The sequence below is a fragment of the Coturnix japonica genome, chromosome 36 (assembly GCF_054131305.1).
Source record: "Coturnix japonica strain WE chromosome 36, WE-NBRP24, whole genome shotgun sequence".
Lineage (NCBI taxonomy): Eukaryota > Metazoa > Chordata > Aves > Galliformes > Phasianidae > Coturnix > Coturnix japonica.
Window position 1 is genome coordinate 1,668,407 of NC_140698.1, and position 26,819 is coordinate 1,695,225.

At 49.6% G+C, this 26,819-nt stretch overlaps 3 protein-coding genes across 6 annotated transcripts; 2 read left to right on the plus strand and 1 right to left on the minus strand.

Moving 5' to 3' along the window:
• The first annotated feature begins 672 nt into the window (after window positions 1-672).
• LOC146755070 (uncharacterized) lies at window positions 673-20,346 on the plus strand. The gene is made up of 8 exons (XM_085526366.1): window positions 673-1,203; window positions 1,578-1,637; window positions 12,469-12,567; window positions 12,684-12,723; window positions 13,105-13,298; window positions 13,738-13,788; window positions 19,254-19,339; window positions 20,199-20,346. The coding sequence occupies exons 3-8, from the start codon at window positions 12,502-12,504 to the stop codon at window positions 20,344-20,346; spliced, it is 585 nt and encodes a 194-aa protein (XP_085382492.1). The 5' UTR covers window positions 673-1,203; window positions 1,578-1,637; window positions 12,469-12,501.
• LOC146755071 (uncharacterized) lies at window positions 3,105-6,061 on the plus strand. Its single transcript, XM_085526443.1, has 2 exons — window positions 3,105-4,729; window positions 5,102-6,061. The coding sequence occupies exons 1-2, from the start codon at window positions 3,544-3,546 to the stop codon at window positions 5,197-5,199; spliced, it is 1,284 nt and encodes a 427-aa protein (XP_085382569.1). The 5' UTR covers window positions 3,105-3,543; the 3' UTR covers window positions 5,200-6,061.
• Window positions 20,347-20,620: 274 nt separating the features above from the next.
• On the minus strand, window positions 20,621-25,187 carry LOC146755072 (E3 ubiquitin-protein ligase Itchy-like). 4 transcript variants are annotated; one of them, XR_014938424.1, is made up of 5 exons: window positions 25,026-25,129; window positions 22,698-22,803; window positions 22,415-22,511; window positions 21,837-21,909; window positions 21,090-21,161 (listed from the first exon to the last, which is right to left on the minus strand). XR_014938424.1 is itself a non-coding variant. In XM_085526357.1 (3 exons), exons 1-3 carry the CDS (start codon window positions 25,078-25,080, stop codon window positions 21,008-21,010), a joined length of 282 nt encoding a protein of 93 aa, XP_085382483.1. In that variant the 5' UTR covers window positions 25,081-25,187; the 3' UTR covers window positions 20,621-21,007. The 4 variants fall into 4 exon arrangements, 1 of the variants encoding a protein (XP_085382483.1); XR_014938423.1 differs by lacking the exon at window positions 25,026-25,129 and having other exon boundaries at window positions 22,698-22,903; XM_085526357.1 differs by lacking the exons at window positions 22,415-22,511; window positions 22,698-22,803 and having other exon boundaries at window positions 20,621-21,161; window positions 25,026-25,187.
• Window positions 25,188-26,819: the final 1,632 nt, after the last annotated feature.

The window sequence follows — 26,819 nt, forward strand, 5'->3', positions numbered from 1 at the left end:
CCACAACTACCAGCCCTGGGGCTCAGGGCTTGGTGACATGGATGCATCATTGGGCATTGGGGTGCATCTAAAAGGGCTTCAATCTTTGGTCCTTGGGTTCAGGCCTTTGAGAGGGGTTCACCCTTTTATTCCTTGGAGTTACACACTTTTCTGACCCATTTGGCATCACGGTTCTACTTTTAGTTGCCCTTTCTCCCCCGTTTTCCATCTCTATCCCCCTCCAGGGCTCCATAGCAGAGACACTTTGCTGCAGCCTTCATATATAAACTTCATATATAATCTTCATGTATGAACTTCATATAAAAGCAGAAGAGAAGCATGCAGACCAAGCAGCATCTGAGCGCAGAATGGATGCTGCCCATCCCATCTCTCTTCCTATCTACGTCTGCTCTCACTCTGTGCTTTTCAAGGGGGGAATCTTTCCCCATCTCCAATGCAAAGGGTCCCAAACTCCAAAGTGAGGGGAATAATAGATATGGATTTTATTGAGGGCTTTCTTAACAACTAACAACAACCAATTGGGGGTAACATTGGCTAATGGGTTAATATGGGCTAATTACAATTAGAGGCCGTTCTTATAGGCCATGGCTGCTCTGATGAGCCATAGAATGAAAGACGACCAAGAGTAAAGACAGAAGAAAGGGAAAGAGGGACAGAGAGACAGCAAAGAGAGGCGGTTCAGCGCTGGTAGATCCATTCACATCCTGCTGTTGGGTGCGGATCTTCAGTCTGATGGGCCATCAGAGGTTTGTTGTTTGACAGCGACTCCCGATGACAGTCCAGACTGATTTCCAACAAGTCCAACGTGGTGGCACTCAGCCACCTGCCAGCACTGCCCCACTGCTGTGCCTGGGGGCAGGAGCACAGGAGAGGCCCCTTCCGTGGGAACCGTGAAAGTCTTGGGAAGCTGAGTTTCTAGATGTATATCCATGGAGCATCTGCAGTGTGCACAGCAGGAAAAGACGGATCAGAGCCTTGCTGTGGTGATGCCCCTGTGTCTGCACTGGCTTGTGGCATCACCTTCCTCCTGAAGATACCATCTTCCTGATGAGAAGCAGTTACTTACAGCCCTTCTCTCTTACCTCCTTTCTAAAGGGACTGACGCAGAGCCTGCTCACAGGGATGCATTTCAGCAAGGCATCCGTCGCACACTGCCCATCCCTCTGGGAGAAAGAGAGGCTTGGCAAGCAGCTGGCACTCCAGGTAAGGGCTGCCGGTAGAGCTCCGTGGCTGTGGTTAGAGGTTGCTCCCCTCCCACTGCACCCAGTTCCCAGGGACTTAGGAACTTTGTCCTTTTGGGAACAAGGCCACCAAAACCAAATTCAGCAGAGATGGGATGGAATAGAACCCTTCAACGTACCTCCCTCCCACAGTCCCTGCATTCCGGAGCTTGCTGTGCCTCCCTTGAGGCTCCAGGCACACCAGCAGCCTGGAGCGGGGTCCCTCCTGCAAACTGAGGTCCAGAGAGATGCACTGACTCACAGATGGCGCAATGGCATAGAGGGAGCCTCCTCGTCCTTCTGCCTCCTCTGTGCCTACACCATGCCCAGACTTTGCCTTTCTCTCATTCTTCACAGCGCTGTCCAATCCCGGGGAAGCCCACCACAACTGGGTCTGTCGTTTTCTGAGGAATCCAGGTAAGCAGCGATCTGGCAGGAGTTTATAAGCAGGAGAAACATCCTGAAAACCAGGAGCGTGCAAGTTGTGCCCATGCCGGGGGGAAGGAAAAGGGGAGAAACAGGTTCAGGTGCTGCTGAGGGGCCCTGACTCTGCCCCTGAAGAGTGGGGTCTGAGTGGGAGGGGAGAGCTTAGGGCAGCACTCCCTGCACAACACGACAGTGGTTCTTGTCCACATCACTCTTAGCAGCAACTGATTAAACAGATGCACACACTCTCCTTCTGCTCTAATGAGTTTTGTTTAGTCAGACGACGTGTCCCAAAGGGTCACGGTGTGCCGGCCTGCGGCAGCACTACCCAGCCTCACAAGGCAAGGGTAGGTGAGTGCAAAAGAAATGTTAGAGCATGATGGAGAAGAAGGAGCAAATCTGGCAGAGCCAGAGCGTACCCAAAGCTGAGAGGCAAAATAGAGGCTCCAGAGTGCCTCGATGCGCGGTGCCTTTGGGAGTTCCCTTTGCATCCCCTGGAATCGGGGAAGCATTGCAGCCTGAGGATTTTCACTTGTTCCAGGAGGCCAACAAAATGGAAAAGAATTGTGTAGCAATGTCAGACCTCCTTGAGATTTCCATTAGGGCACGAGACAAAGCAATGACCATGTTGTTCCTCCAGGTGTGCCTGGTGCAGGGCATGCAAATACCGAGCAAGTTAAAGTTGGTTGGAAGTTCTACCTGATACTTGCTGGAGCTTCCTTGGGTTCCCTATTGCTGGGGATGCTTCTGTGCTGGCTTCTTATTTACTGGTACAGGAACAGAAAGTGAGTTGTTGACCCCCATCCCCATCCTGCCCAACTCTTTTCTGTAGGGCTGCTGTGGGCCAGGAGGCGTTTCTAGTTAAAGCAGCGTAAAGAGACCAGTTAATTGTTGGCTCACACGGTCTGTGATTGACGCAGTTAGATGTTGTCATTGGCTTCAGCCCATCCTTACTGCTGGGCCAGAGACAGGCTGGGAGCTGAGGGTGGCTCTTTGCCATGCGCTGTGAGAAAGCAGAGCAGGGGCTCTCCTGTGCCCTCAGCACGTTCCTCTCTTTGCAGGCGCCGCGCTGAAGCTAAAAAATGGGCTAAACAAGTCCAGGACAATACCAGCATCTACAGCTCACAGTCAAGCTTCCTAACTGGGGGTTTCTGACAAGCCCAGCAGCCCCCGGTCCCAACAGGCATCAATGCCACCCCCCCAGCCTCCCCCGCCATCCTTCAGGGGGCGGGAGCGGTCCCCTCAGCTCCGGAGCATCACCCAGCACCCGGACAACTGCTACCTTGGGGAAGCCTGAGAGGCCCGGCAGCCCCCAGCCCCCTCCCTCCCGGCACCAACTCTGCCCTCTTCCTCCCCTCCAGCATCCATCAGGGGACGCAGAGTGCAGAGGTGGGGAAACAGTCCAAGAGACAGACAACCACTGCCTGGGGGAAGCACAACCAGCCCAGCAGCCCCCTGTGGGAATACAAGAAAAGCTGTTCAGAGCAGCAGCTGTGGAGCAAGATAAACAGCATGGGAACCAAGGACACCTCTGCAAGGAGAAGAAGAGTCTCACAGCTCTGATTGGTTATGTGCCTGCATGGACAGTTGAAAAGTGTTTTGTAGAATGCTTTGTTGACATGTAAGATGTTTGGGAAAGTTGTAAGGGCGGATGGGAAAGTTAGAAAATAACAACTTGTGAAGGTATATAAGGGATGTGAGAACTTGTAATAAACGATTTGGATCGTTCACATCTGAGTCCGTGCCGAGTCGCTGCAAATGGCGCCCACAACGTGGAGCAAATCAACCCGCGGCTGAGCGAGCCCGGTCCGGCAGCGTCGCCCGACTGAACTTCGGAGAGACTGTTTCGCGCGCACCCGCACCGTTCTGCAGGACAGAAGGTGAGCAGTCGGGAACTATGGGGAGCTCACTAACGAAGGAGCAGAAAGTAAATCTCGAAGTATTGCGGTCAGTGTTACCGTATCAGGATAAGACTGTGTCTACTAAAGCATTAGCTACTCTTCTTAAATGGATAAGCAGAAATGTCCCTGAATTTCCAAAAACTGAGTTCTCTCTCGATGGAGAACTTTGGGACAAAATCGGCTCAAAACTCTACGAGGCTTCTCTCGCTAAAGACAGAAAGGCTGCTAAGCTGTTGCCCGTTTGGAGCCGGATAATGGAAGGGATTAAGCAATCGCGACGGGAAAGAATTTATTCCGACCATTCCCTGCCGCCCTCCGTCCCAACCCCGCCGCTGCCTCTCGCTGCGGGAAGCGGCCCGTGCCCGGATCCGACTGGCGGCTCCGACCCCTCCCCGATTCGGGGAGACGAGGGGCCGCGGCTGCCCCCCTTCGCGCTCCCGCCGTTCGCTCCTCCCCCGACGTTCGCCGCGTTGCCGCCCTCTACGGCGCCCTCGCCCTTCGCTCCGCCTACGACGCTCGTCGCGCCGCTTCTGCCCTCCTCCCCCCCCACGTCATGCGCTGCTGCGTCTGTGCAGCCGGCGTGTAGCGTGGTTAAAGACACGGATGGATCGAAACCAGGGGATCGTTGTGACCCCGGTCCAGAAGATCCAGAAAGAGAATCGGACGCATTTCCTCCTGATGATACTTTGAAGGAAGCAGGAATGACAAATTTCCCTACAGCGTACTGTGATGTCTTAGAGCAATGCAAAAAAGAAACAATATTAAGGGGTGATGCTGACACGTTGCAGACCTTTCCTAATCAGGTCCCCCGTTTGGAATCTCTGCCTTATGAGGCAGTGAAGGAGCTAAGGGAGTCAGTGAGAACATTCGGAGTTCAGTCAGCCTTTACATACAATCTTTTGGTTACAAACAGTGACAGTTACGCTATGACCCCTCACGATTGGAAAACTGTGTTAAGAATGATCCTCTCTCCTATGCAATACACCGTGTTTATGACTGAATATCAGCTACGTAATTTGACTGATAGCTCTTTGCCTCCGACTTGGACAAATCCATGTGGCAAAGCACCTCTTCAACTGTGTCAGACAGATGTCACTCACGTTCCTGAATTTGGCCGTCTAAAATATGCACCTGTAACAATAGATACTCATTCTTCTTACGTATTTTCCACAGCACATACAGGTGAATGCAGTCTCAAGATTTAGAGTTTAAGGCATTAGCTAGGATGTTGTGTGCTTCTTCTATTTTAGTAATAGATCAGATGTGTATTAAACAGGATTTGATCTAATCAATGCTAGAGTCTACAGGAATAGCTCTTTTAATGTTTTAGTACTGTTTGGTTATGATGTTATTAGCCTATTAATTAGCTTTTCTTAATTTGCAAAGACAAAACCTGGAAAGGAATCCCAGGCAAAGAGATGACCCTGTATCATAGAACGGATACCTCTTTTACATCCAATTAATTGGGATCTGAAAATATAACCATGCATCATTTTAGACAAAAGTGCACGCTAATAGAACTAAATTTGATGGTTTATTCTGTTTTCCAAGCAGGTGTTCCACTTGGGCTCTATATCACGCACTGGCCATGCGGATGTGGTGTACAACTGGAAGAAATCCTTCAGACCCTGAATGCAGGAGAGAATCTGTGATGGGTGAGAGAGGAAATGTGCACCTTGAAGCAGGGGACGCCCTGCTGGCACTACCTGTCACATCCACCACCAACATGGCTTGCTGTTTCTCAAGGGTCAATAAGTATTAATGCCCCTAGTGATACTCTAGTACATTTGTCCTCTAAAATTGGTTCTTTTTGACATGATATTCCATTAAATTGTGCGATCATTAATCAATTATTAGCCCGGATAACTCAGTTGGTAGAGCATGGTTATGAACATCTTAAAAGCATTTACTGCACAAATTTTAGTGGTCATTAAAAATCAATATATCAGAGTATATAAAAATTGAAGACTTTTCCTGATCAGTTACAGATTAACACAATGGGACCCTCATGGATTTATTTTCAGGTTGCAGAAACTTAGGTTGCAGTACAAACATGTTAGTTCTTTTTAGTGGGTTTAACAGTAATGTTGTTATGTTGTATTTGACTTGTCTCTTTTTTCACTTTTAGAGTATTGTCAATCGAGGCCTTGATTGAGTTATAATGATTATGTTATTAATATAATTAGTGTTATTATTTTATAGTATGGTAGTAGCTTGTCAATAAACAAAAAAGGGGGAATTGTGGGAATACAAGAAAAGCTGTTCAGAGCAGCAGCTGTGGAGCAAGATAAACAGCATGGGAACCAAGGACACCTCTGCAAGGAGAAGAAGAGTCTCACAGCTCTGATTGGTTATGTGCCTGCATGGACAGTTGAAAAGTGTTTTGTAGAATGCTTTGTTGACATGTAAGATGTTTGGGAAAGTTGTAAGGGCGGATGGGAAAGTTAGAAAATAACAACTTGTGAAGGTATATAAGGGATGTGAGAACTTGTAATAAACGATTTGGATCGTTCACATCTGAGTCCGTGCCGAGTCGCTGCAGCCCCCCACATCCCCAGGCACCGTCACCACCCTCCCGCTCCCCTCCACCATCCTTTATTAGGTAGAAGCGCCCCCCCCCACCCTGTCAGCTTAGGGGCATCAGACACCTGGAAAACCACTGCCAGGGGGAAACAGACCAGGCCCAGCAGCCCCCAGCCCTTCCCCAGCACCACCTCTGCCCTCCCGCTCCTCTCCACCATCCATCAGGAGGTGGGAGCACCCCCAGTGGGTTGGTTTGGGGCACCATCTGACATCCACAGAACCACTGCTGTCATCAACCAGAGTTTTCCAGGCCCCACACTACCAATAAATTGACAGTAATAGCACAGTTGTCCGTGTACAGTTGTCGTGTCATTACCTGACCCACTACCAGGCCTTGCATGTCACTTGGCATTGGCAGACAGCGATCATACGAGTGGGAATGGCTTTAAACTCCAAGAGTGGAAATGGAGGTAGATGGGTGGAGGAAATTCCTCCCCCAGAGGCAGTGAGGCCCTGGCCCAGGCTGCCCAGAGGCTGTGGGTGCCCTATGGCCCGTCTCAGGCAGGTTTTGAACATGATGCAAAAGCTCCAGTGCTTCTGCAGGAGGTTTCCCAGACAGCAGGCACCATCCTGCTCTGACTAGCAGGCAGTCATTTGCTTTGCAATTAGAACTAAGCAAGAACTATGAGCACATTTTCTCCCTCCTCCATTTCATTTTGCTTTGTGGGCTGGACTGAGAATCCAAAAGCGAAAATCTTACCTTCATCAGCACAGTCATTCCACATAAACATTCCTGTAGTACAGATGGGCTCTATTGTAGGTAATGATAACCTCCTTACTGAACAAAGATGGCTGTAATTCCACTGTGTATTAAGGATGCCAACTCCTGGACCTACCACTGCACCTGTACTGAAAAGGAGGCAACGGACTGCCTGTGTCACACCTGTAGCTCACATTTGCTGGTGATAAGGACTCTTGTGTTTGCTGTATCCAACCTCCAGAGCTTCTGCAAAGGATACCAGGGCAGAAACAGGCATCTAAGAAAAGCAGCACTGAATTAAAAACACAAGACAATAACCTGTAACTGCTAGCTGGACCATTTTAGAAGAGGCCTCGGAGAGCACTTTGTACCTCACAAATAAAGATCATCTTAAAACATCTTAAAGCAATACTTGAGAGAGTGTGAATCACATTCACTTTCTCACACTGACTTTCACCTCCCCAGTTACGCTGTGGATGAATCACTCAGGCACATAAATGTACACCAGTCTGTACGTGGTGAAATGCTGCCTGGGAAACACATGCAGTACCAAAAGTAACAGAGAGCATGGGATAGATTAAGTAGTTCCACTTCAGACAAAAGGGTCTGTCCCCCCCCGATGGGCAAATGAAAGAGCCTTTATTTGAGAAACAGGCTCTATAGGAAAAGATATCAGAAGGAATGAACCCTGGGTGTAGTGCAAGAAAAGAGAAATTCATTTTGTCAACAGCAAAACTGCGGAAACATGGGTACCATGAAAACAGGCCAGGAAGCCTCTCAGGGAAGGAGGTTTCTAGTGGGACGTGGGGTTAAAGGGAAAAGAGGGGGTCACGCACTGTGGCATGGTCATGGTCAAGGACATGGACTGGGTAGCCTTCAACTCTTTTCCCTTCTCTGTCCAGAGAAGGAAAAAGCAAAGCAAACCCCAAGCAAACTCCATGCACTTGATAAAGGAAGTGCTTCACCAAGGCAGCTACAACAGCATCTTCTTACTTCTAGCCCAGGATGTGCTTCTGGAGCTGGCACACTGCCTCTGCTCTGATGTGGGCTCTGGGCCTTTGCCACACTGCGCTCCACCTTTGCGTGTTTTTTGGCAGGCCACAGCTCTGCTTTTTGCTCCTCTTCCTCCACTCCCTTGCGCTTTCTTGCAGCCACCGTCCTGCAGAAGGAGTGGTTGTCAGCTGTGGGGGAAGGTCGTCCCCCTGTCCTGGAACCTGCTGTTCCAGGAAGCCCTCCAGCCTGGAGAGCAGCTTTCACGTAGATCTTGCCATTTGGCTCAGCACCTCTCCCTGTTAGAACCAAGAAGGGGGAAGCTGCAAGATTTAATGAGTCCAGCACTACCTTCAATCTGCAAACTGGCACAGAATCACAGAATTAGAGGTGTTGGAAGGGACATCCAGAGATCATCGAGACCAACCTCCCTCATAGAGACCAAAGGCCCAACTGGGCCACGATACGGAGAAATCTCATCTCCAGTGTTGACTGCAATGGATCTTAGGCTCTTGGGTGAACTGTGGGCTCGATTTTCCAATCCTGGACAGGAAAGGTCACTGTCAACCCCTCCAACTGCAAGACCTCAAGCAACATGCAATGACAACAGTCGCAAGAAAGGACAGACAGCAAGCCTGACTAGAAAGACAGGACCCAGAACCCAGATGCCTGCTGTGTGTCTGTAGCTCTCTTCACAGCTGGGCCACACTCCACACCAGTGTCCTGCCTTCCTGCAAGGCCATGCTTCACTGCAAGCCTGTTTGCTTCAGCTTCTAGCAGAAAGGAAACAAGAAAGACGTGAAGAGCATCTCTTGGGAGGAAGATCTGAGCACAGCCAAACACAAACTTCTGCTCCTCAAGCGTACTTTCTTCCATTCATTCCCATGGTGGGAATCCAGACTCCCTGCAAGTGAAAGAAAAATGAGGCGTGGAAGGGTTATGGGCTGGCTGGAGGAAGAGCTGGAGTTGATCCAGCGTAGGGACAGAGCTTAGGAGCCCTCTCCCAATGTTCAGAGACACAAGCCAGGGCACAGGAAAGGGCACAGGGCACAGGACTCGGAGAGTTTGGGGACTGAGACTTAGGAGAGAGTGAAGAAAGCTGAGGCAAGGGAAGCACTGCTCAGCTGAGGAAGAAGGCCGAGATGGAAAGCAGAAAGCAACGATGAGGGCTTGAGCAAGAAGCCACAAAGGACAGCAGAACCACCTGCAACGCTTCCTCGGAGGTGGCACCAAAGTCAACGGTCAGTATGGTCCGGATTGCAGGCACGGCCGTGCTTTCCCTTTTGTGGACAATGGAGAGGAAGGAAGGAAGCTGGAAGGGAAGGGCTTGTGCTGCATTAGAAGAGGGCTTCACCTGTGCAGGACTTGATGTATGGCAAGAGCTGGAGACGCTGCATTCCTTCAGGGTGCTTCAGCTCGATCCCTGTTTCAACGTATTGATTATTAGCTGACCTTATAGCATGTCTTTAGTCATTGTTAGTATCTTACCTACTTAATTTTGTGTTGAAATGTATTTTAGTTGCATTTTGCATCTCTTCATTTCAAATAAAAGCGAACCAAACTTTTTAAAACTGGTGCTGCCTCTTTCAGTAGCTGCTCAAAATGTGCCTGGCTTGGGCTGGCCATCGTAGGGCGATGAAGCGGTCGGCTTCAGGTCCCTCCATGGAAATGCAGCTGCTTTTCCCCCGTTTCCCTGTTGGTGTTCTGCACCTGTGGCCTTTCAGCCCAACTGGAACTGCTAGCAACAGACTGTGAGCATCCCCTTGCTCTGCGAGGGCTGAGAGGAAAGCAAGGGAGAGGAAGCAGCGTGGGAGGAAGAAGGGTGTCCCTGCGCTCAGCCTCTTGAGCTTGTCTGTCTTCCTGGCTGTCTCTTTCAGCCTTCTGATGCACCGTGTGTTGCTGTTTGCCCCGGGAAGCCCAGCTGCACGCGTGGAGGAGGACAGGGCAGCTGGAGGGCTGCAGGTGAACGCGCCTCAGGCACAGAGCTGAGCCGTGAGCCGGGAGGGCCCTGAGCCGCGCGGCGCTGCTTCAGCTCCAATGGCTTCAAGCGCGCGATGGGCAGCGCTGCGTGTTTAGTGCCAGGGTGCTGCGAGGGCACGTTGCTGAGCCAGAGCCCAAAGAGGAGAGGCTGGATGCCAGGAGTGTCTGGTGGCCATCTTCAATTGGCGCCTTCTTCCACCAGCCTGCACAGTGGACTCGGTACAATGAGCTACAAGGCACTGCCTCCTGCTGCCTGCATGGCAGCAAGCAGCGCTGCCGGAGGTGAAAGAGAGGATTGTTGGGCTGTGTGCAGCAAAGGACCTGGATGTGAAGGAGGGAAACCAAATATTGATGAGTGGTCATTGCATTTCAGCTGTGGGTCTGGGCTCAGCCCGTGCAGCAGCACCTCGGGGGCTGGGGCCGAGCCCGGTGCCCGGGGCTGTGCTGCCTGCAGGAGGCTGCGCGGCTGTGGGGCTGGGGCAGCCGCTGTGGGTGCAGCACATGGGCATGGGGGAGGGCCGGCAGCAGGGAGGGCGTTGGGTCCGAGCACAAATCGTGTTGGTCACAGCACAGGGGCTGCAGGGGATGCCAGGAGCGCAGAGCAGGGAGGGCTGGGCTGTGTGCAGGACACGGCATGAAATCTTCCCTCGGCAGCTGCTGAGCTTTTCCCCCAAGGCTTCAGACTCAGATGATGAGGCTCTGCAGTAAAGCCAGCCGGGCCATCCTGATCCTGCAGGGTTAGGAAAGGGCACAACAGAGCAGTCAGTGAGGAGCACAAGGCAGTGAAGCGCAGCACGAGCCATTGATTGCCTGCACTGATGATCTTCTGCAGCCGCCTCCATTGAGATCTGCGTCCTGAGTGCGGATGGAAAGTGAAGGGAAAGGAGGAGCGGGGGATGGAGGGGCAGGAAGCGCTTGGTGCCGGCGGGAGCAGTTCCGGGCCATGGCGGCATGGTGGTGCCAGGAAGGTGATCGGAGCTGAAGGAAGGTGTGTAACATGTCCTTGCTCTGGCTGTCAGTGAGCGGGACGAGTCGGGGCTGCAGTTCTGTGCTGGTGTTTGTTGCTGGGACCGGCTGCCTGAGCAGAATGGGGGCAGCGAGAGGGAGGCTGGACAAGTGGCAGCATCAGGAGCACGGCCCGGTTCTGCTGTGCTGATGGTGCTGTACGGCTGTGGGTCCCCACTGAGGGTCGGTGAAGCAGCGTGGCCCCGTGTGTGTTCCAGCATGGTGTGCGGATGTGGGATGTAATGAGAGTGAGTGGATGCAAATGGAGTCAGAGGTGTTACAAGGAGAGGCTCTGGATTGGAACATGGAGAGCAGAGCTGGTGTGTCCCAGCAGGCAGGCATAGTCAGGTGCCCTTTGGAGCCTGCTGTTGTTGGCGCTGAGCTCAGGAGCCCCATCAGATCAGCGTGGTGCTGCGTGCTGCGTATGGCAGTGCCAAGAGATTCCCTTGTGGAAGAAGGGGGAGGATGAAGGAGGCCGAGGGCCCTTTGCTCAGGGCCAGCTCCTCTGTGGCCTCTTGCTGCTGGAGAGAAGAGCTGCCCGCTGGGCACAGGCAGTGCCTTCTGGCTCCCGTGCCGTGCCCTGTCCTCCAGCCCCCTCCTCATACCATGTGGAACGCCAGTGCCAGCAGTGCCAGCAGTGCGGCCGCCATGTTAGAACCCTGGCCATGTCACCTTGGTCACCTTGGTCACTGTTGCCCCATGCAACGCACTCGCCTCTGAGAGCTCTGGACGTTGACAGCCATGTCGGAAGCCAAGAGAGCAAGGCTGGAGGATTCCCACGATTTAGGTGGGAAGATGGAGCCGGGGACTGCAGGGTCGAAGAGGAGGAGGAGGGGGCCCGCCATGACCATCAGGTGGCAGACAGGCAAGCGAGCCCATTCCCATCGCACCTGGACCAGCGGCATGACCACCTCCGTGGAGCCCATGGAGGTGAATCCACCTCCGGATGAGCCCATGGAGGTGGATCCGCCTCCGGATGAGCCCATGGAGGTGGATCCACCTCCGGATGAACCCATGGAGGTGGATCCGCCTCCAGATGAGCCCATGGAGGTGGATCCACCTCCAGATGAGCCAATGGAGGTGGATCCGCCCGTGGCACAGCTGGCCTGGCACCACACCACCGTGCCAGGCCCCACATCCTTACCATCTCAGCTCTGCCATCACTGGTCCAGGCGCTGGGCTCCTTACCGTCTGCGCGGCCCCCGCCCCCGGCATTAGCCGGGTGGCTTCATTTAACATCAGCTCCTCCTTTGAGACCTCTGCGGGCCCCCGGTTCCATCTTAACCCTATTTCTATTGTGGATTTTAGTGTTAAGTTTAGTTGTAGTTTTAGGAGTAGGTTATTGTTTGCATTTTTTAGTTAAGAGTAGGTTATTGTTCACGTTTTAGTGTTAGTAGATGATTGTTCCTGTTTTAGAGTTAGCTGTAGGTTACTGTTCATGTTTTAGTGTTAGGTGTAGGTTTCTGTTCCTGTTTTAGAGTTAGGCATAGGTTAGTGTTCGTACTTAGAGTTAGGTGGGGTCCTACCAGCAGATGGCAGCAAACAGCGCTCACTCGGTAACATCTGCTTTCTCACCCAATGACATGAGTGCTGCTTCATGAGCGCAGAGGTCTGTGACATCTCCGAGGGATGGGATTTGCATCTTGTGACTTTTCTGTTGCAGATTGTTGAGGAGCACAGCGTGAGTGGCTGTGAAATGCAATTGGGCTTCATGGAAACAGTCCGGAGCTGTGTCTGGAGCTTCCTGCGTGGCCATTGTAAGGTAGGTGTGCCTTACTGTAAGCGTGTGCTGAAGCAGTGTTGGTTAAGCACAGCTCACTCCTCTGTCTTCAACAGATCAGCTTTCTGTGCACTTTATTTCTGTGTCTGGCGTTGTAGAGCACAGCAGCAGCAAGACAGCAAACACGTCCACAACCAGGTACGTGAACATGGGAAACTTTAATTCTGTGAATAATACTGGTATTAATATTAATGAGGCAGTGGTCACGCGTGTGTGATGGAGCTCAGGGATAGGTTTATTCTTGTCTGTTAAGCTCTTCCCTTATTTGACGTCCACCTGTCCTCTCTTGCTTCTCTTCCCCCCACCTGCAAGTGCAGCAGTACTGAAGGCTGAGGGCTCTTTTCCTAGGCAGGCGGGCAAAGGCAACTGAAATGCAAGTTTGCTGTCCCTCTGTTCTCGGGTCAGTAGGCCCTGGATATCTTCCCAGCACCTCTCTAAGTCAGCCTGGAAATGTTTGCTCGCAGGAAGTAACCCCATTGCAGTGCCTGAGACTAATGATGCCTTTTTCCCCCCTTACAGCACGCAGCCTCTGTGAGAGCAGTGGAGCAGCAGCTGTCTGCGCTATGGCTGCTGAACTGCATTTCTCACCACCTGAGGTCCCTGAGCCCACGATATTGGAGAACATGCTGCACTACAGACTCTTGTTTGGAGCCCTTTTCCAGCTCCTGTGTGTGCTGGCCATCATCCTGCCAGCTTCCAAGTCCCCAAAGGCAGTAAGTTGCGCTGTGTGAGATTGATAGGAATGCTCAGGCAGTCGGCTGGGAGGGAACTGTCTGTAGCTGTTGCCTACGGCAGTGTGCCCCGGCACTGCTGAGAGTGCTGCACTTGGTTCTGTCCTTCCTTCCGCACGCCAGCAGCCTTGAGGTGCCAGCTCATCCTATCCTGCAGCTGCTGCTGCGCCCTATGAGCTGCCAGGCAGAGGGTTTACCCTCCCAGCATGGACCGCCTTGCTAGAGAGGACTTTAGGCTCTGGTTTGCATGGGTTTTTTGGGAACTTGACAGATGTGGAGTTTCTAATGTGCCCTGAGGTCAGGAAGGCGATTTCCTGTGCTGGTCTCCCAAAGCTGCTCGGTCAGGTGACTTGAGCTCCCAAAGCAGCTGTCAGCCAGTTGTTAGAAAGCTCCCTGACTGTTTCCCAATTGCTTCTTGCAGGACTCAGAGGGTTTTGAGTCTAAGACGTGGGAGATGGTGAAGAAACCCAAGGTAAGTGCTTCTCAGCTGAGAAGCAAGAAGGAAAGCAAAAAGAAACGATAAGGGCTTGAGCAGGAAGGCACAAAGGACAGCAGAATCACCTGGAACGCTTCCTCAGAGGTGCACCAAAGGACACACACTGCGTGGTCTGGTTTTCAGGCCTGGCCGTGCTTTCCCTTTCATGGACTGCGGAGAGGAAGTAAGGAAGCTTTGTCTTTAGTCACTACCAGTATCCCAACTATTTGATTTCATATTGAAATGTATTTTTGATGCATTTAGCATCTCTCTATTGCAAATAAAAGTGAAACAAACATTTGAATAGTGGTGCTGCCTCTTTCAATAGCTGCTCAAAATGTGCCTGGCTCAGGCTGGCAATCGCAGGGTCATGATGTGGTCAGCTTCATGTCCCTCCTGGAAATGGAGCTGCTTGTCCCACGTTTCCGTGTTGGTGTTCCCAACTGGTAGCCTTTCAGCCCATCTGGAACTGCTGGCGATGGACTGTGAGCATCCCTTGTTCTCCGAGGGCTGAGAGAAACAAAAGCAGCGTGGGAGGAAGAAAGGTGTCCCTGCGCCTTGAGCTTGTCTCTATTCTGTACTTCTGTAGATACTGTATATCTAGAGCTTGTTCTTTGAGAATGATGACTGCTTTGTTTGATGTGTGGTTTCTGGCCCTCATTTGTCCTATTAATGCGATAGAACTGACAAACTTGTTTGTGTTTAAGTTGTTTGTATGCTCTATTTCTTATTTTCTCTGTATGCACTCTCCCCGTGATTTCCTGTGCATGTGATTAATTCACATGACAATAAACAAAAGAGACACTCTCCATTTCTTAGGAATGATGCTTAGGTTCAGGTACAGATGAGCTTCTTAGTTTTAGAGGCTTCAGGCTTTGGAGACTACCTTGGTTTGAACAGTAGAAGGCATCAGTGTTCACTTCTCAGCAGCACCAATCTACAAACCTGAGTAATAGCTGCTTGTTGCTCTGTTTCTGCAGAGCCTCGCAGCTCCCCATGCACTGATTACAGCCTTTGGAAAGGCAGCCAACTCACTTTCCTTGGGAAGCCACACAGATGTGAACCGTAATAGCCCATTGACTTTAGAGATGATTGAACAGGACTCTTTGATTAAAGGATACTGTCAGATGCGTGTCTGCCCCACTATTATCTGGTGCTCTGTGTTGGAAGCTTGAAGCTAGCACATCTTGCTCTGCCGTTTTCTGTGTGTCCTTTTCCAGTTGGCAAGCTCTGACTGCTAGAACCCAAGATGCTAAAGCAATATTTAGACTCAAATGCATTTAATGAAAGGAGGCAATCTGTGTGTGTGCGCTTTCTCCAATGAGACTGGCACTGTTCCCTCGTGTCTTTACCAGATAACTAGACTTTATTTCCCATGGCTGAAATATGATCTGTCATCTGCCCTGAAGGAAACAAGCTTTATAGCTTAGGATTCCTTGTTAGTGCAGGTGAAGAGAGCTTTGCCTTCGGTGCCCTGACTGGATTTTGGTCTTGGTGTAAAGGCTCTGACTGTGACATTCTGACTGCTGTTTTGAGGCTTACCTTTTGTCTCACACGTGATAAGGATGAAAATTTAGCAGAAATACCTTTTCAGTGGTTTAATACATGCTGGTGATTCTGTGATATCTTTTTCTGGTGTGAATAATTGTTGTTTAGTGTTGGTTTTTGTCCTGCTGTTAAAATGGGGGTGTTTTTTCTCTACAAAGCCTGATTTAGGCACTTAAGCTTATAACAACCTCTGTGGTAACAGGCTGTGTGTGGATTAACACTCATCCAGAAACACATGCAGAGGAAGCAGGGATGGTGCTGCTCAGGTCTTACTAAATGTAGGCTCAGCCTGATATAGATGCATTCCAGCGGAGATACCCAGCACTTACGTACTTTTGCTTTCACATAAATGCCCGAAATGAGCTGGGCATCAGCACGTTGTTAGAAAGCTCCCTGACTGTTTCCCAATTGATTCTTGTAGGACTTGGAGGGCTTTGAGTCTAAGACCTGGGAGATGGTGAAGAAACCCAAGGCAAGTGCTGCTCAGCTGAGCAAGAAAGCCATGGAAAGCAAAAAGAAGCGATAAGGGCTTGAGCAGGAAGGCACAAAGGACAGCAAAATCGCCTGGAATGCTTCCTCAGAAGTGCACCAAAGGCAACGGACTGCGTGGTCTGTTTTTCAGGCATGGCTGTGCTTTCCCTTTCGTGGACTGCGGATTGGAACTAAGGAAGCTGGAAGGGAAGGGCTTCCAATGCATTAGCAGCAAAGAGGACTTCACCTATTTGGGACTTGATATATGGCAAGAGCTGAAGACACTGCATTCCTTTAGGGTCTGTCTCTTCAGGGCCAGGGACGGTCTAGTGTTAGCCTGAAATATGGCTAGAAGGGTCTGGAGAGAGGTGGTGTCATAGCCAGAGTATCCGTAAGGCATCTGGAGCTTCCTGATGCCAGCTCACTGCTTGGTTTGTTTGATCACAAATGAGTCAACGGGAGGAGAACCTGATATGTTAGGTGCCCCAGAGTTTACAGTGGCTTTGAAGAAAAGGGTTCTGTGGTGGGGCTGCAAGTCTGCCATCCTTTTGCATACACAGACTGCCATCCTCAATTGACAAATGCATTGTGAGCCCAGGTCCAGCAGCAGTGCTGTGCTGTGTCTGTTCTCTACCAGAAGACTAGCAGCACATTTGCTGGAACCATCAGTGTGAGAAGGACCGCGTTTGCTTCTCTCCCTTGCTGTTGGTGGATGAGTCAGGTGGGCAGCATGAGGAGAACAGAACAAAGCATGCGAGACAAAAGCACTCCGAAGTTGCTTGGAGATCTCAGGACAAAGAAACATGACAAAAATATCTGATACCAATTACATATAATCTTTGTTTCAAATTAAAGCCAAAGTAACTTTTTAAAAGTCATGCTGCCTCTTTCTGTTTACTATAAAAGCTTCTTGAGCTCTGTAGAAACACAGGGACATCCATGGCCTGTTCATGAGAGTGACGTGTTTAGGGGAGGCCTTTCAGCTCCTTTGATCTGTGTGAGGGTGGTTGGCTCAAACTTTCAGGCATGCGTGAGTCTGTGCTTGACTTGGAAGCAGCAAAATGTCTGCCAGAACACCTCCACCTTCCTGGAAAGAGGAAACGGTGCAATGTCTTAATTAATTTGCCTCTCATGAGGGATGTTGGCTCCAAGAGCCCCCATGGAGGTAGCAAAATAAAGGCAGTGTTTGTTAATAGGATCAGGGGATTAGATGGGGATTCAGTCAATTGATAATGGGGATTTCTGTAGGCCCCATGGCAAGTGTAGCTGTAGCAGGGAGCTGCCTGGCAGCCACTTGGACTGCAGGAGGAGCGGTGAGCTGGGTGAGCTCTGGCTGGTGTTACTTGGTTCCCTCCCCAGAAGAGGAAAGGAAGGAAAGACTGTGTGCTAAGTCCTCAAATTCCCAGGCATCTATCTCAAGCAGTTTTTCTCTTCCATTTTTGACTGTTCAAGCAGGTCTCCCTCTCTGACCACATGCTGTCCCGCTCACAGTGCATCCTTGTGCTCCTCCAGTGCAAGCTGCATGATCCCTTGAGGCAGGTTAATAAGCAGCTCGTGACCCGAGTTCCAGTTCACATAGTTCAATTAAATCCCTATTATTCCTGCTCAGACCTAATTGACTTTCATTCTCATACATGTGCTTCTCTCTGCTTTAGAGATGCTCTCTGCTGATGTTCCCCACTGGCAGCAGCGGAAGAGCCAAGGCTGTCTGTGAAGAGAACCAATACTTCCTTCTTGCTGTTCTGGAAGTTTTGAAGCCAAGATTCTTTCCCAGCCTGGTGTAAAAAACATGAAAAGAGCCCTTTGGTGTCTGGGTGCCAGGGAGTGTCAAGGCTCCGTGTGGTGATACTTAAGGAGAAAGCAATGAGGCTGTAGGAGGGGAGGAGGTGGTCGCTGCCTCTGTTCATGGAGGTAGTTCTTCCAGGAAGGTGTTCTGTTGCTCACAGCGTGTTCCTGCAGGGATCAAGATAACTGTATTGATTTTGTTTGCTTCTGAATCTCATGAAGCATTGGACTGACTGCAGCAAGGAAGTGGGATGATGAATGGAGAGTGCTGGCGTTTGGATCCTGGCTGCTTGTTTGGTGATGAGGTTGGCTGCCAGGTTTGGTGCTCTGAAAGGATCTGACCCTCCTCATCCTCAGACCAGAAGGGATGATTTGGCTGGGGCCGTCCCACAAGAGATACGGAAGCAAACCAGGGTCGGCTTTGGTGTGTCTGAAACTGCTGCTGACTGCAGGGCAAAGGTCCTGCTCTCCTCCAGTACCTGTAGCTTGTGGCTTTGAGCAGTTCTTCTAAGTTTATGGAGTGGTTTTGTGGCTTTTGTTAAGTGGATCAGAGCAGTCGCTGGTCAAAACGTCCCTTGTTTGGGCTGGCAATTACAGGGTGATGATCCTGTTGGTTTCACATCTCTTCCTTTAAATTCAGCTGCTTTCCCCATCTTTCATTCTTGGTCTCCCAACTTCACCGCCCACCCCGGTCTGTCACCACACATCAGTGCTGTGCAGTCCCCACCTCTGGTGATGTTCACTTCCTTCCCCTCAGCTTGTGGGGTTTCACTCGGAGCCTGAAGGCCCTTGTGTGGCTCTGGAGCTTTCTGTACCCTGTGTGAACAGCAGCTGGCTGCAGCCAAAGGCCCTCAGACTGCAGCTGAAGCAGAGCCCAGTTGATTCCTGCACAGCCTGGGCCCAACCCACCTGCCAAACACAGAACCATGCTGCTGTGTGAGAGCCTCCTGGCTGGAGAGAAGGATCCCAGCATTAGTCCCCCCGCTTGGCAAACCTAAACCAGCCCTAAGCTCATAACCATGGGTTCCTGATGCTGGCCATGCTAATTGCTAGCTGTCACACCCACACTCTTTGCATGTCTGCCAAGCTCAGTGATTGTAAAATGATAGAATTCCTGAGCTGGAGGGTCCCTGCGAGGACCACTGAGTCCAGCTCCTGGCTGCACGCTTCAATGGCTCCAGGTGGGGATGGCAAAAAGCTGCTTGAGTTCCTGAAAAGATCAGAGCAAAGGCTCTGCTGCATCTGTCTGCGACTCAAACACCACCACTGTGTTATTCATAGTAATAATTCCTACAAATATAGTTGGAATTTGCAGCGAGCAAAGCGCAGCTCACCTCAGGAACAGAATCAAAGGCTGGCACAGTCTGGAGCACACACCTCTGCCTGTTTTGCTGTTGCCCGGGCAGATTGCAGCTTGATGACATCCAACAGCAAAGCAGTTCTACTTCAGCAGGTATCTTCTGAACTCACAAGCACCTCTGCACTGCAGAGCAGCCCTGTGTTTAACAAGGCTGTCCATCATTCACACTGGTTTCAGATCTGACATTCCTCTCCTAGCACCCAGGACCAATGCTTAGTCACTTCCCCATGAGGAGGAATGACTTAGCATTAGGTAGTAAATGAGTACAGGATTTTTTCCTATGTTGCTCCCTTATAAGCTCAATAACCACATGCTGCACGTGGGTAACAAGAGCCAAACAGGAGCCGTTCCATCCCAGACTACACCTGCAGATGCCTCCACAAGGTCTGTCTGAAGAGTCTCACAGCTGAAGGTCCTGGGACTGCTCTTCCTCTCTCCAAACACACGGTAGCTGAGGAAAGCTCCCTATTAGCTGAAGAGACCAATTTCAGGACCTTCACTGACTGGAGGAGCCACTGTGGGACACAGGTGTCCCCTCCCACTCACCCTCTCTCCACAGCCGACCATGGTGCAGCTCTTGAAAAGATGACGGAGCTGTCTAAATCAAACCCTAGCACTGACTACATAAACAAATACATTGACTAGCTGCATGAAGAGCAAGCAGCAGACAAAGCAACAGCAAGTCAAATGCAACCTCAACGAAGAGTCAAAATGCTACATTTCCATGGGAAGCCTAAAACGGATCAACTCAGGTGTGACAGTGGCTCCCAAGGCAGTTCTGCTCCACACATTGCTGGTGCACTTGCTAAGACACCTCATCTTTGTCTTTGGACACTGGGAAAAGGGGAAAACATTTTGCTACTGGTATGTCATTCTTGGGAATGGGAAAGAAAGTGAGTGTGGGACTTGGGTCACATCAGTGCAGCCTATGGAGAGCCCCTGGGGTGTGTAGCTGCCCTGCAGCACAGCACTGCCGCTCCACTGCTCCAACAACACCTACAGCAGCTGTGCACATAAAGATGGCAGACTACAGGGAGTGCCATGCAGGTGCTGCAGGGCTTCATCCCCTAAGCCCGCAGTATCAGCAGTGCCCAGCTGGCTTTGCTGCACAGCCTTATCACCTGAGAGTCTGCAGACTTGGGGGAAAAGCTCAGCAGCTGCGCAGCTGCCGAGGTTCCATGTCATGCCCCGGCCTGCACACAGCCCGGCTCTCCCTGCTCTGCTCTCCCAGTGTTTCCCGCAGCCCCTGTGCTGTGACCAACACGAGCGGGGCTCGGGCCCAACGCCCGCTCACATCCCCAGCAGGCAGAAATAGCACACGACAGAAACCCAGCCTACCTGCAACCCCCAGCAGCAGTTCAATCCTTCATTTCTACACTTGTGCTTCGTAACACCAAACCAATAACGACAGGACGAGCATCTCTTTGAGTCATTTTATAAAAGTATTTGACTTACAGAGATATTGTTACAGTTTCATGAGTACTGGAAATTACAATACAAGGAAATTTCCACAATTAACTTCATACAGTATTTAACCATCCAGTGCTGCTGATCCCTGTTCATGTCCTTGTTCAATAGAGCAATACACAAACAGTGATGCTGGAAGAAAATGAAGACACCACTAGAATCAGGGGCTGGAGATACCAACAGAACCATGAGCTGAATTCACAGACAGAGCGCAGCATGTCAGAATGATGCAAACAAGACAATTTTAACAGGCTTTTCTTTTTCAAGTTTTTTTTTCTTTTTCTGGAATAGAAACACATTAAAATATCAGCTCCCGCTGCTTGATCAGATGAAGACATGACGCATTTACTGTGCAGCTTCATATAGGAACATTCATATTCATATAGGAACCTGAGCTACCCGGAGCAATAAGGCTTTGTTAATTCGTCCATCAGCAGCTCAGCAGCTCATTCAGTTTTTCATGTCATTTTCATAAGGCAAACAATGAAACAGAAGTTACTTTCATGTTTGAGAACTGGGATTAGTTGGCAGCTACATACGAGTATGTATTTGTTATGCAGTATGAATTCACACAGATCAGGTTGCTCAAGCAGTGCTGGGAGCAGTAAAGTCATTCATCTCAGCTGGAAGTCCAATATTACCTGGGGTAGCAGATGCTGTGGGGTTATCAGTTGCAAATAACAGCTTTTCCTTCAGCTGCTCATAATTCTTATAGGCTGGGAGGTCCAAGCGATTGAAACTGAAAACAAAGAGAAACCTTAAGTATTGAACAACAGTTTAAACCACCAAATATCCATTAGGAACACAGGCATATGAACTGTCCTGTTCAGAAGGAAAACTGCATTTGTACCCTCTAAAACACCTGTATCTTGACATGCACTTGTCTATGAAAGTGAGAGTTAAAGCACAACAAGCACCTGAGCAGCGATAACTTTCCATAACTGGCAATGTATTTAGTAACAAGTCTCACCTAATCTCTCTTCTGTATCTGAAACTTAAAATCTGAGCATCTTCACAAAGCACCAGCGTAACTGAGAAACTGAGCAGAAGCTACATTTTCTCCAGCCAAGAGGGAGCATGAGCGTGGCTATTTATTTTCATTGCCAAGATCGAGCGTGGTGATAATGAAAGATCAATCCCAAACTCTTTAAAAAAAGGACAACCTTAAGTACTAAAAGTAGCTTTACGTTTTTAGTGATGTGCAGATCCATGGCGTTTACAATGGAATCAGCTCCACAACAAAACTGCTTTTCAGAAGTTCAACTATTACTCAGCAGAGCTTACTGCCATAGCCCACTGCTTTGCTTTCACACAGTCTCAGACACTTCCATATCACACCCACTTCCTAAAATCTCAAAGTAGATTTCTATCCATAAGAACAGAACCACAGCAGAGTTTGATCCTTCGTACTTACCAGGTGTGACTTCCAGGTAACCAGTTTTCCTTTCCAACTTTCTCAATGCAAAATTTTTGGGGTCTGTTGCTCCCTGTACAAAAATCAAACAATGAATTCTTAGGTCTAACTGCCCGTGTATACCAGTAGGTAATACATGAACACAGCGCGTGAAAACAAGACTATAACTACTTGCAGAGCACAAAGACATTTGTCTCTCACTACATCCCTCTGAAGAAATCCACGTAGTGAAATGCATAAATATGAAGCGGTTTTCAAAGAAACTCAACCACTGAATCACATCGTTGGTTTGGTACTGGAAGGAATCTCTGGAGTTTACCTAGTCCTGCCACTCTGATCAACCAAGGATACCCAAAGCAGGCTGCCCTGCCAGGACCATGTCCAAACCATGGATCAAGTCACTGATGCAAGGCGTGTTCACATTCCATCCATCCCTTTTTCTATCACAGCTCTACCAATATGCAAGACTCAGATTCCATATAAATTCATTAAAAAATACCCTTAAACACACAGCTTGGTCCTTATTAAGAAAAAAGGAAATAACATGAGCATAAAATGCATTAAAGAGGGCTCATTACCCGTGAGGTCAGCAAATCCTCCTACTGGTAATCTGCACGTTCCAGTAACAAACTGTAGAAATCTCATTCTCTTCTCATTATCTATTTATTTCCCAAACTGAAAAATAATAATTAACATTGATGTCAAGTTTAATATTGAAATGTTCACTTCCCCATCCCCCATGGGACAGCTGGATTAGCAGTTATCATTTACATTTACATGCTACTTACCTGTTGAGTAATTCTGACTATTGCTCATTAAGCTGTTGCTGCGTTCTTGTGTGGAAAAAAGAAGTCTACAAACCTGCCAGAACCACAATATCTGTCTGCAGGTTCTGCTATCATGCCGGTAGATGGTATTGCCTCTGCCAGTCATTCAGATCAATTTCTTGAATTCCACACAGGAGCACCTTTAGGGAAGAAAAATTTCATAAACATGGAAACTACAAGCTACTACTTTGCTTCTACAGCAAGACTATTGTACTGAAATACTACTGTACTTCAAAGCACCCGCAATCACAGTTGTCATGGTTTAATAATTTTGTAATTTTTGCTATCAGTACTCCACATCATAACATCATATAAAGCATGAATAATTTTACTGAATCTGCAACTTACAGAAGAAGACTACATCTCCCAGGGAACAACACGATAGGTCACGGGACCTGGACTCTATATTAACTCTGTCGCAGAACAGACTGACGTCTTTCGAGTTCTGGCGTTCAGGGGAGTGTGTGGGAGCCTTCAGCCGTTCGCCTAGATTCACAGTAGGCCTCTCGGTTACGGGACTCATTCTCTCTCCTATTTTGCTTGATTTGTTAGCTCAATTTTCAATTTTCAATTATATTGTATTATATTGTGTTATCCGGTATTTCGATATAGTATTTAGTAAATAAGTGTGCCTCCTTAGATCGTTGCCGCTGTTTTCTTTTCCTAATTAACTTTTTCCCTTTCAGCCTAGGGCCCCTCCGGGGCCCACGGCCCCCTGTCACGGACACAGGTGGATTTTTCGTTCAAACCGTGACAACAGTACGCTTGGTTTTAATATTAAACTCTGAAACTTCCACAGCAAATAATAACATCCGTGGCAACAAAGAAGATACACCAGTCATGAAAACGAATGTATTTAGACATATAAACCATACTTTCTCATTGCCTAACCGTACAATTCTGTGCTAGAAATACGATGTTCTGCTGCAGAGTATAATTTGGAGAGACCAAAAGCAGCTAAAACCTGCTCCTCTCTGTAATTTGACCATCCGCTGATATTTGGTTCTTATCTCCCTTGCTTTCCAGTCACTCACTCTTTAGACACACACAAATCACATTGTCAAGGACTACAAAAACACTGTCAGCCAAAAAATTTATGTTGGCAGAATCTTAACGTTAGAAATGTGTCTAAGTTGGTTGCAAAGAAGAAAGTGAAGAACAACACAGTAACCAAATACTACCTGATACATAAGGCTTCTCTCACACATCCTGAAAGCAGAACCACCAGCCTTAATGAACTCTGCTCTTCAGACTCTGACTGAAATTCAAGTATTACATGTAGCAGCCTGGATCTGACAATAGTCTTTTACTTCCAGCTCCTTAGCATCAAAGGACCGCAGATACTGCTGGGGCAGAATTTCATTGAAGCCTTCAAAAGAAGCTTGTGTCTGTTCCTCAGCGCCTCAGGAAAGTCTCCATTCTGCTACCAGCCTGGAAAAGACACAGAAGGATCATTTAAAACGGGCTACGCTAACCCAAGTTCATCTTTGTTAGTTTGTTTTGAAATGAATCGTAAGCTGTGTTAAGAAAAATGCTGGAAAGTTCTGGGGATAGAGCACTGTGTAACTGTATTCTAATTGTGTTCCCAACCTTCACCCTGCACAAACAATTTTAAGTTAAAACCCTATGTTTCCAACCACTCAACTATGGAAAGCATTTTAGGCTCCAATAGCAGGCAGCATCTACTCACTGTTGATATTAATGAGAGCACAGGAGTCCCTTGCTACCCGGAGGAAGAAAAAAATGCAGAGCTATATTCATCTAATATGTTCCATATTTGTTTCTGTTAATCAGGAAACTTTGCTCTGTGGTAGAAACTCCACTCTCCATTAAGAAAAGGGAGAAAAGCAGGCAGGAGACGCAAAGAACCTGAACCCAGGGAGAAGCAGATATTATGCTGAATTCAAGCCTAACCTGTCAGGAGAACTGGAATCGAAAGGAGAGATGAAACTCTGGGGAACGCAACACAGGACCCAGAGTGTGACAAAAGAACATTGCTTAAGCTGCAATCTGAGCTCTCCCTGGCTTCCTCAAAACCAGAAGAGAATGGTCTTCTGCAGGTACTCCCTCCTCTCTATCCCAATGAGTATTTTGCACAACTGCCAATGCCAATACGTTCCTTCTGCAAATGTCGCTGTTTCTGTGAAACCTTTCCAGATGACTCGTGACAAAAGCAGTTTCTACTCCCTCATCCCTCAAAACCTTCCCACAAAGAAGCCTTCACAGATCAGATGGTAAGAAAGAGGGAATTCTACGGCCACAGCAATAAAGCGCGCAAAAAAGCAACCAACACAACCATGTCAAACCGCAGCCCGGACTCGTCCCGCTCACTGCAATCCAGACCCACTCCATCTGTACAAACCTTCATCCACGCCCACTGCCCCAGCCCAACACGGCACCGAGGCGTGCGGATCCATCGGCACCAATTCCAGCGGGGAGTCCTCATTCACACCCCTGGAACAACAACGCACACCAACACGGCCGGGGCCGGCTCAGGCTCTGCCTCCAGGCTTTTGGGGCCGGCCGGGTGACTCCACAGCACAGCGAGACCGTGGAGCTGCCTGGGAGCCGCCTCTGGGTGCCGGCAGAGCACGAGCTCCTCCCCCGACAGCCCCTCCGTGCCCCCGCACCGAGGCCCGACCCCGTTCGCAGCACAGAGCCCGCTCCTCCCGGCCCCGCTCATGGCCGCCATGCCGCCATGGCCCGGAAGTGCTCTCCACCACCTGCAGGAAGCACTTCCTGTCACTGTCACGTGGCTCAGGCAGGGCTGGGGCCTGGTGGGGGGGGGCGGCTGCCAGAAAAGGACCCAAAATTCACGTCTCGTTCCATGTCTTTCCTCTCGCTTTCCCTCCTTTACATTCCCATTCCCTTCCTTCCTTCCTCGCCCTCGTCCCCTTCCCTTCACCACCTCCCTGTGTCCATTCCAGTGCCTGGCCACCTGTTCTGACCAGTAATACCTCGTAGTGTCCAGCCTGAATCTCCCCTGTCGCAGCTTGAAGCCATTCCCTCTGGTCCTATCATTAATGACACGAGAGAAGAGGCCGAGCCCCAGCTCACTACAGCCTCCCTTCAGGAAGTTAGAGAGAGCAATGAGGTCTCCCCTGAGCCTCCTCTTCTCCAGGCTGAACATTCCCAGCTCCCTCAGCCGCTCCTCATACGGCCTGTGCTCCAGACCCCTCACCAGCTTTGTTGCCCTCCTCTGAACACGTTCCAGGGCCTCCATGTCTTCCTTGCAGTGAGGGGCCCAAAACTGAACACAGCACTCGAGCTGCAGCCTCATCAGTGCTGACAACAGGGGGACAATCACCTCTCTGCTCCTGCTGGCAACACTGTTTCTGATGCAGGCCAGGATGCAGTTGGCCTTCTTAATATACAGCAAAGGAATCTCCTGAAATGGAAACCAGAATATCTGGCAACATGAAACAAAGTTCGGATTCATAAAAGACTGGCAGCAAGGCCTGAATCTCTTGTGTAATCTGCTCTTGATGTATCACATTAGCACTAGGTGGAATGCAGAAGCTTCCTGAGATGTGATAATCAAAACTTAGTCCAATGCCTTAAAAAAAGCCTTTAAGAGATTACTCCTCCTTGTCTCTTTAAAATAAACTTAGGTAGTACAAAAGGTTGGAAAATTTTTGGACAGCTCCCCAGGGCCAGGCTTTGGAAGGCCGTATTGACGAGAGTCAATCAAGCTCCGGCTGCAGGCGTATATGTGTGTGCCAGTTCTTTAACACAGTAGGAATCACAACTTGCTGCATGATCAAAATTCTACATATGCTACTCCTGAACCCCAATTACTTCCAGCAGTGTTAAATTACCCCTGATCTCAAAGCAGAACAAAACAACAAAATGCCACACCAATACTGAATACATAGAAACAAACAACTCCTTGGGCCTCAAGGGGAGGCTGATGCACAGGCCACGGCTGCCAGTGTGCAGCTGGGCTTCCCAGGGCAAACAGCAACACACGGTGCATCAGAAGCTGAAGGAGCCCTCAGGGAAGAGAGGCCAACTCAAGGGGCTGAGCACGGGACACCCTTCTTCCTGCCGGGCTGCTTCCCCTCCTCTGGTTTCTTTCTGTCGGACCTCAGAGAGTAAGGAGATGCTCACAGCCTGTCACCAGCACTTACGGGTTGGCTGAAAGGCCACAGGTTGG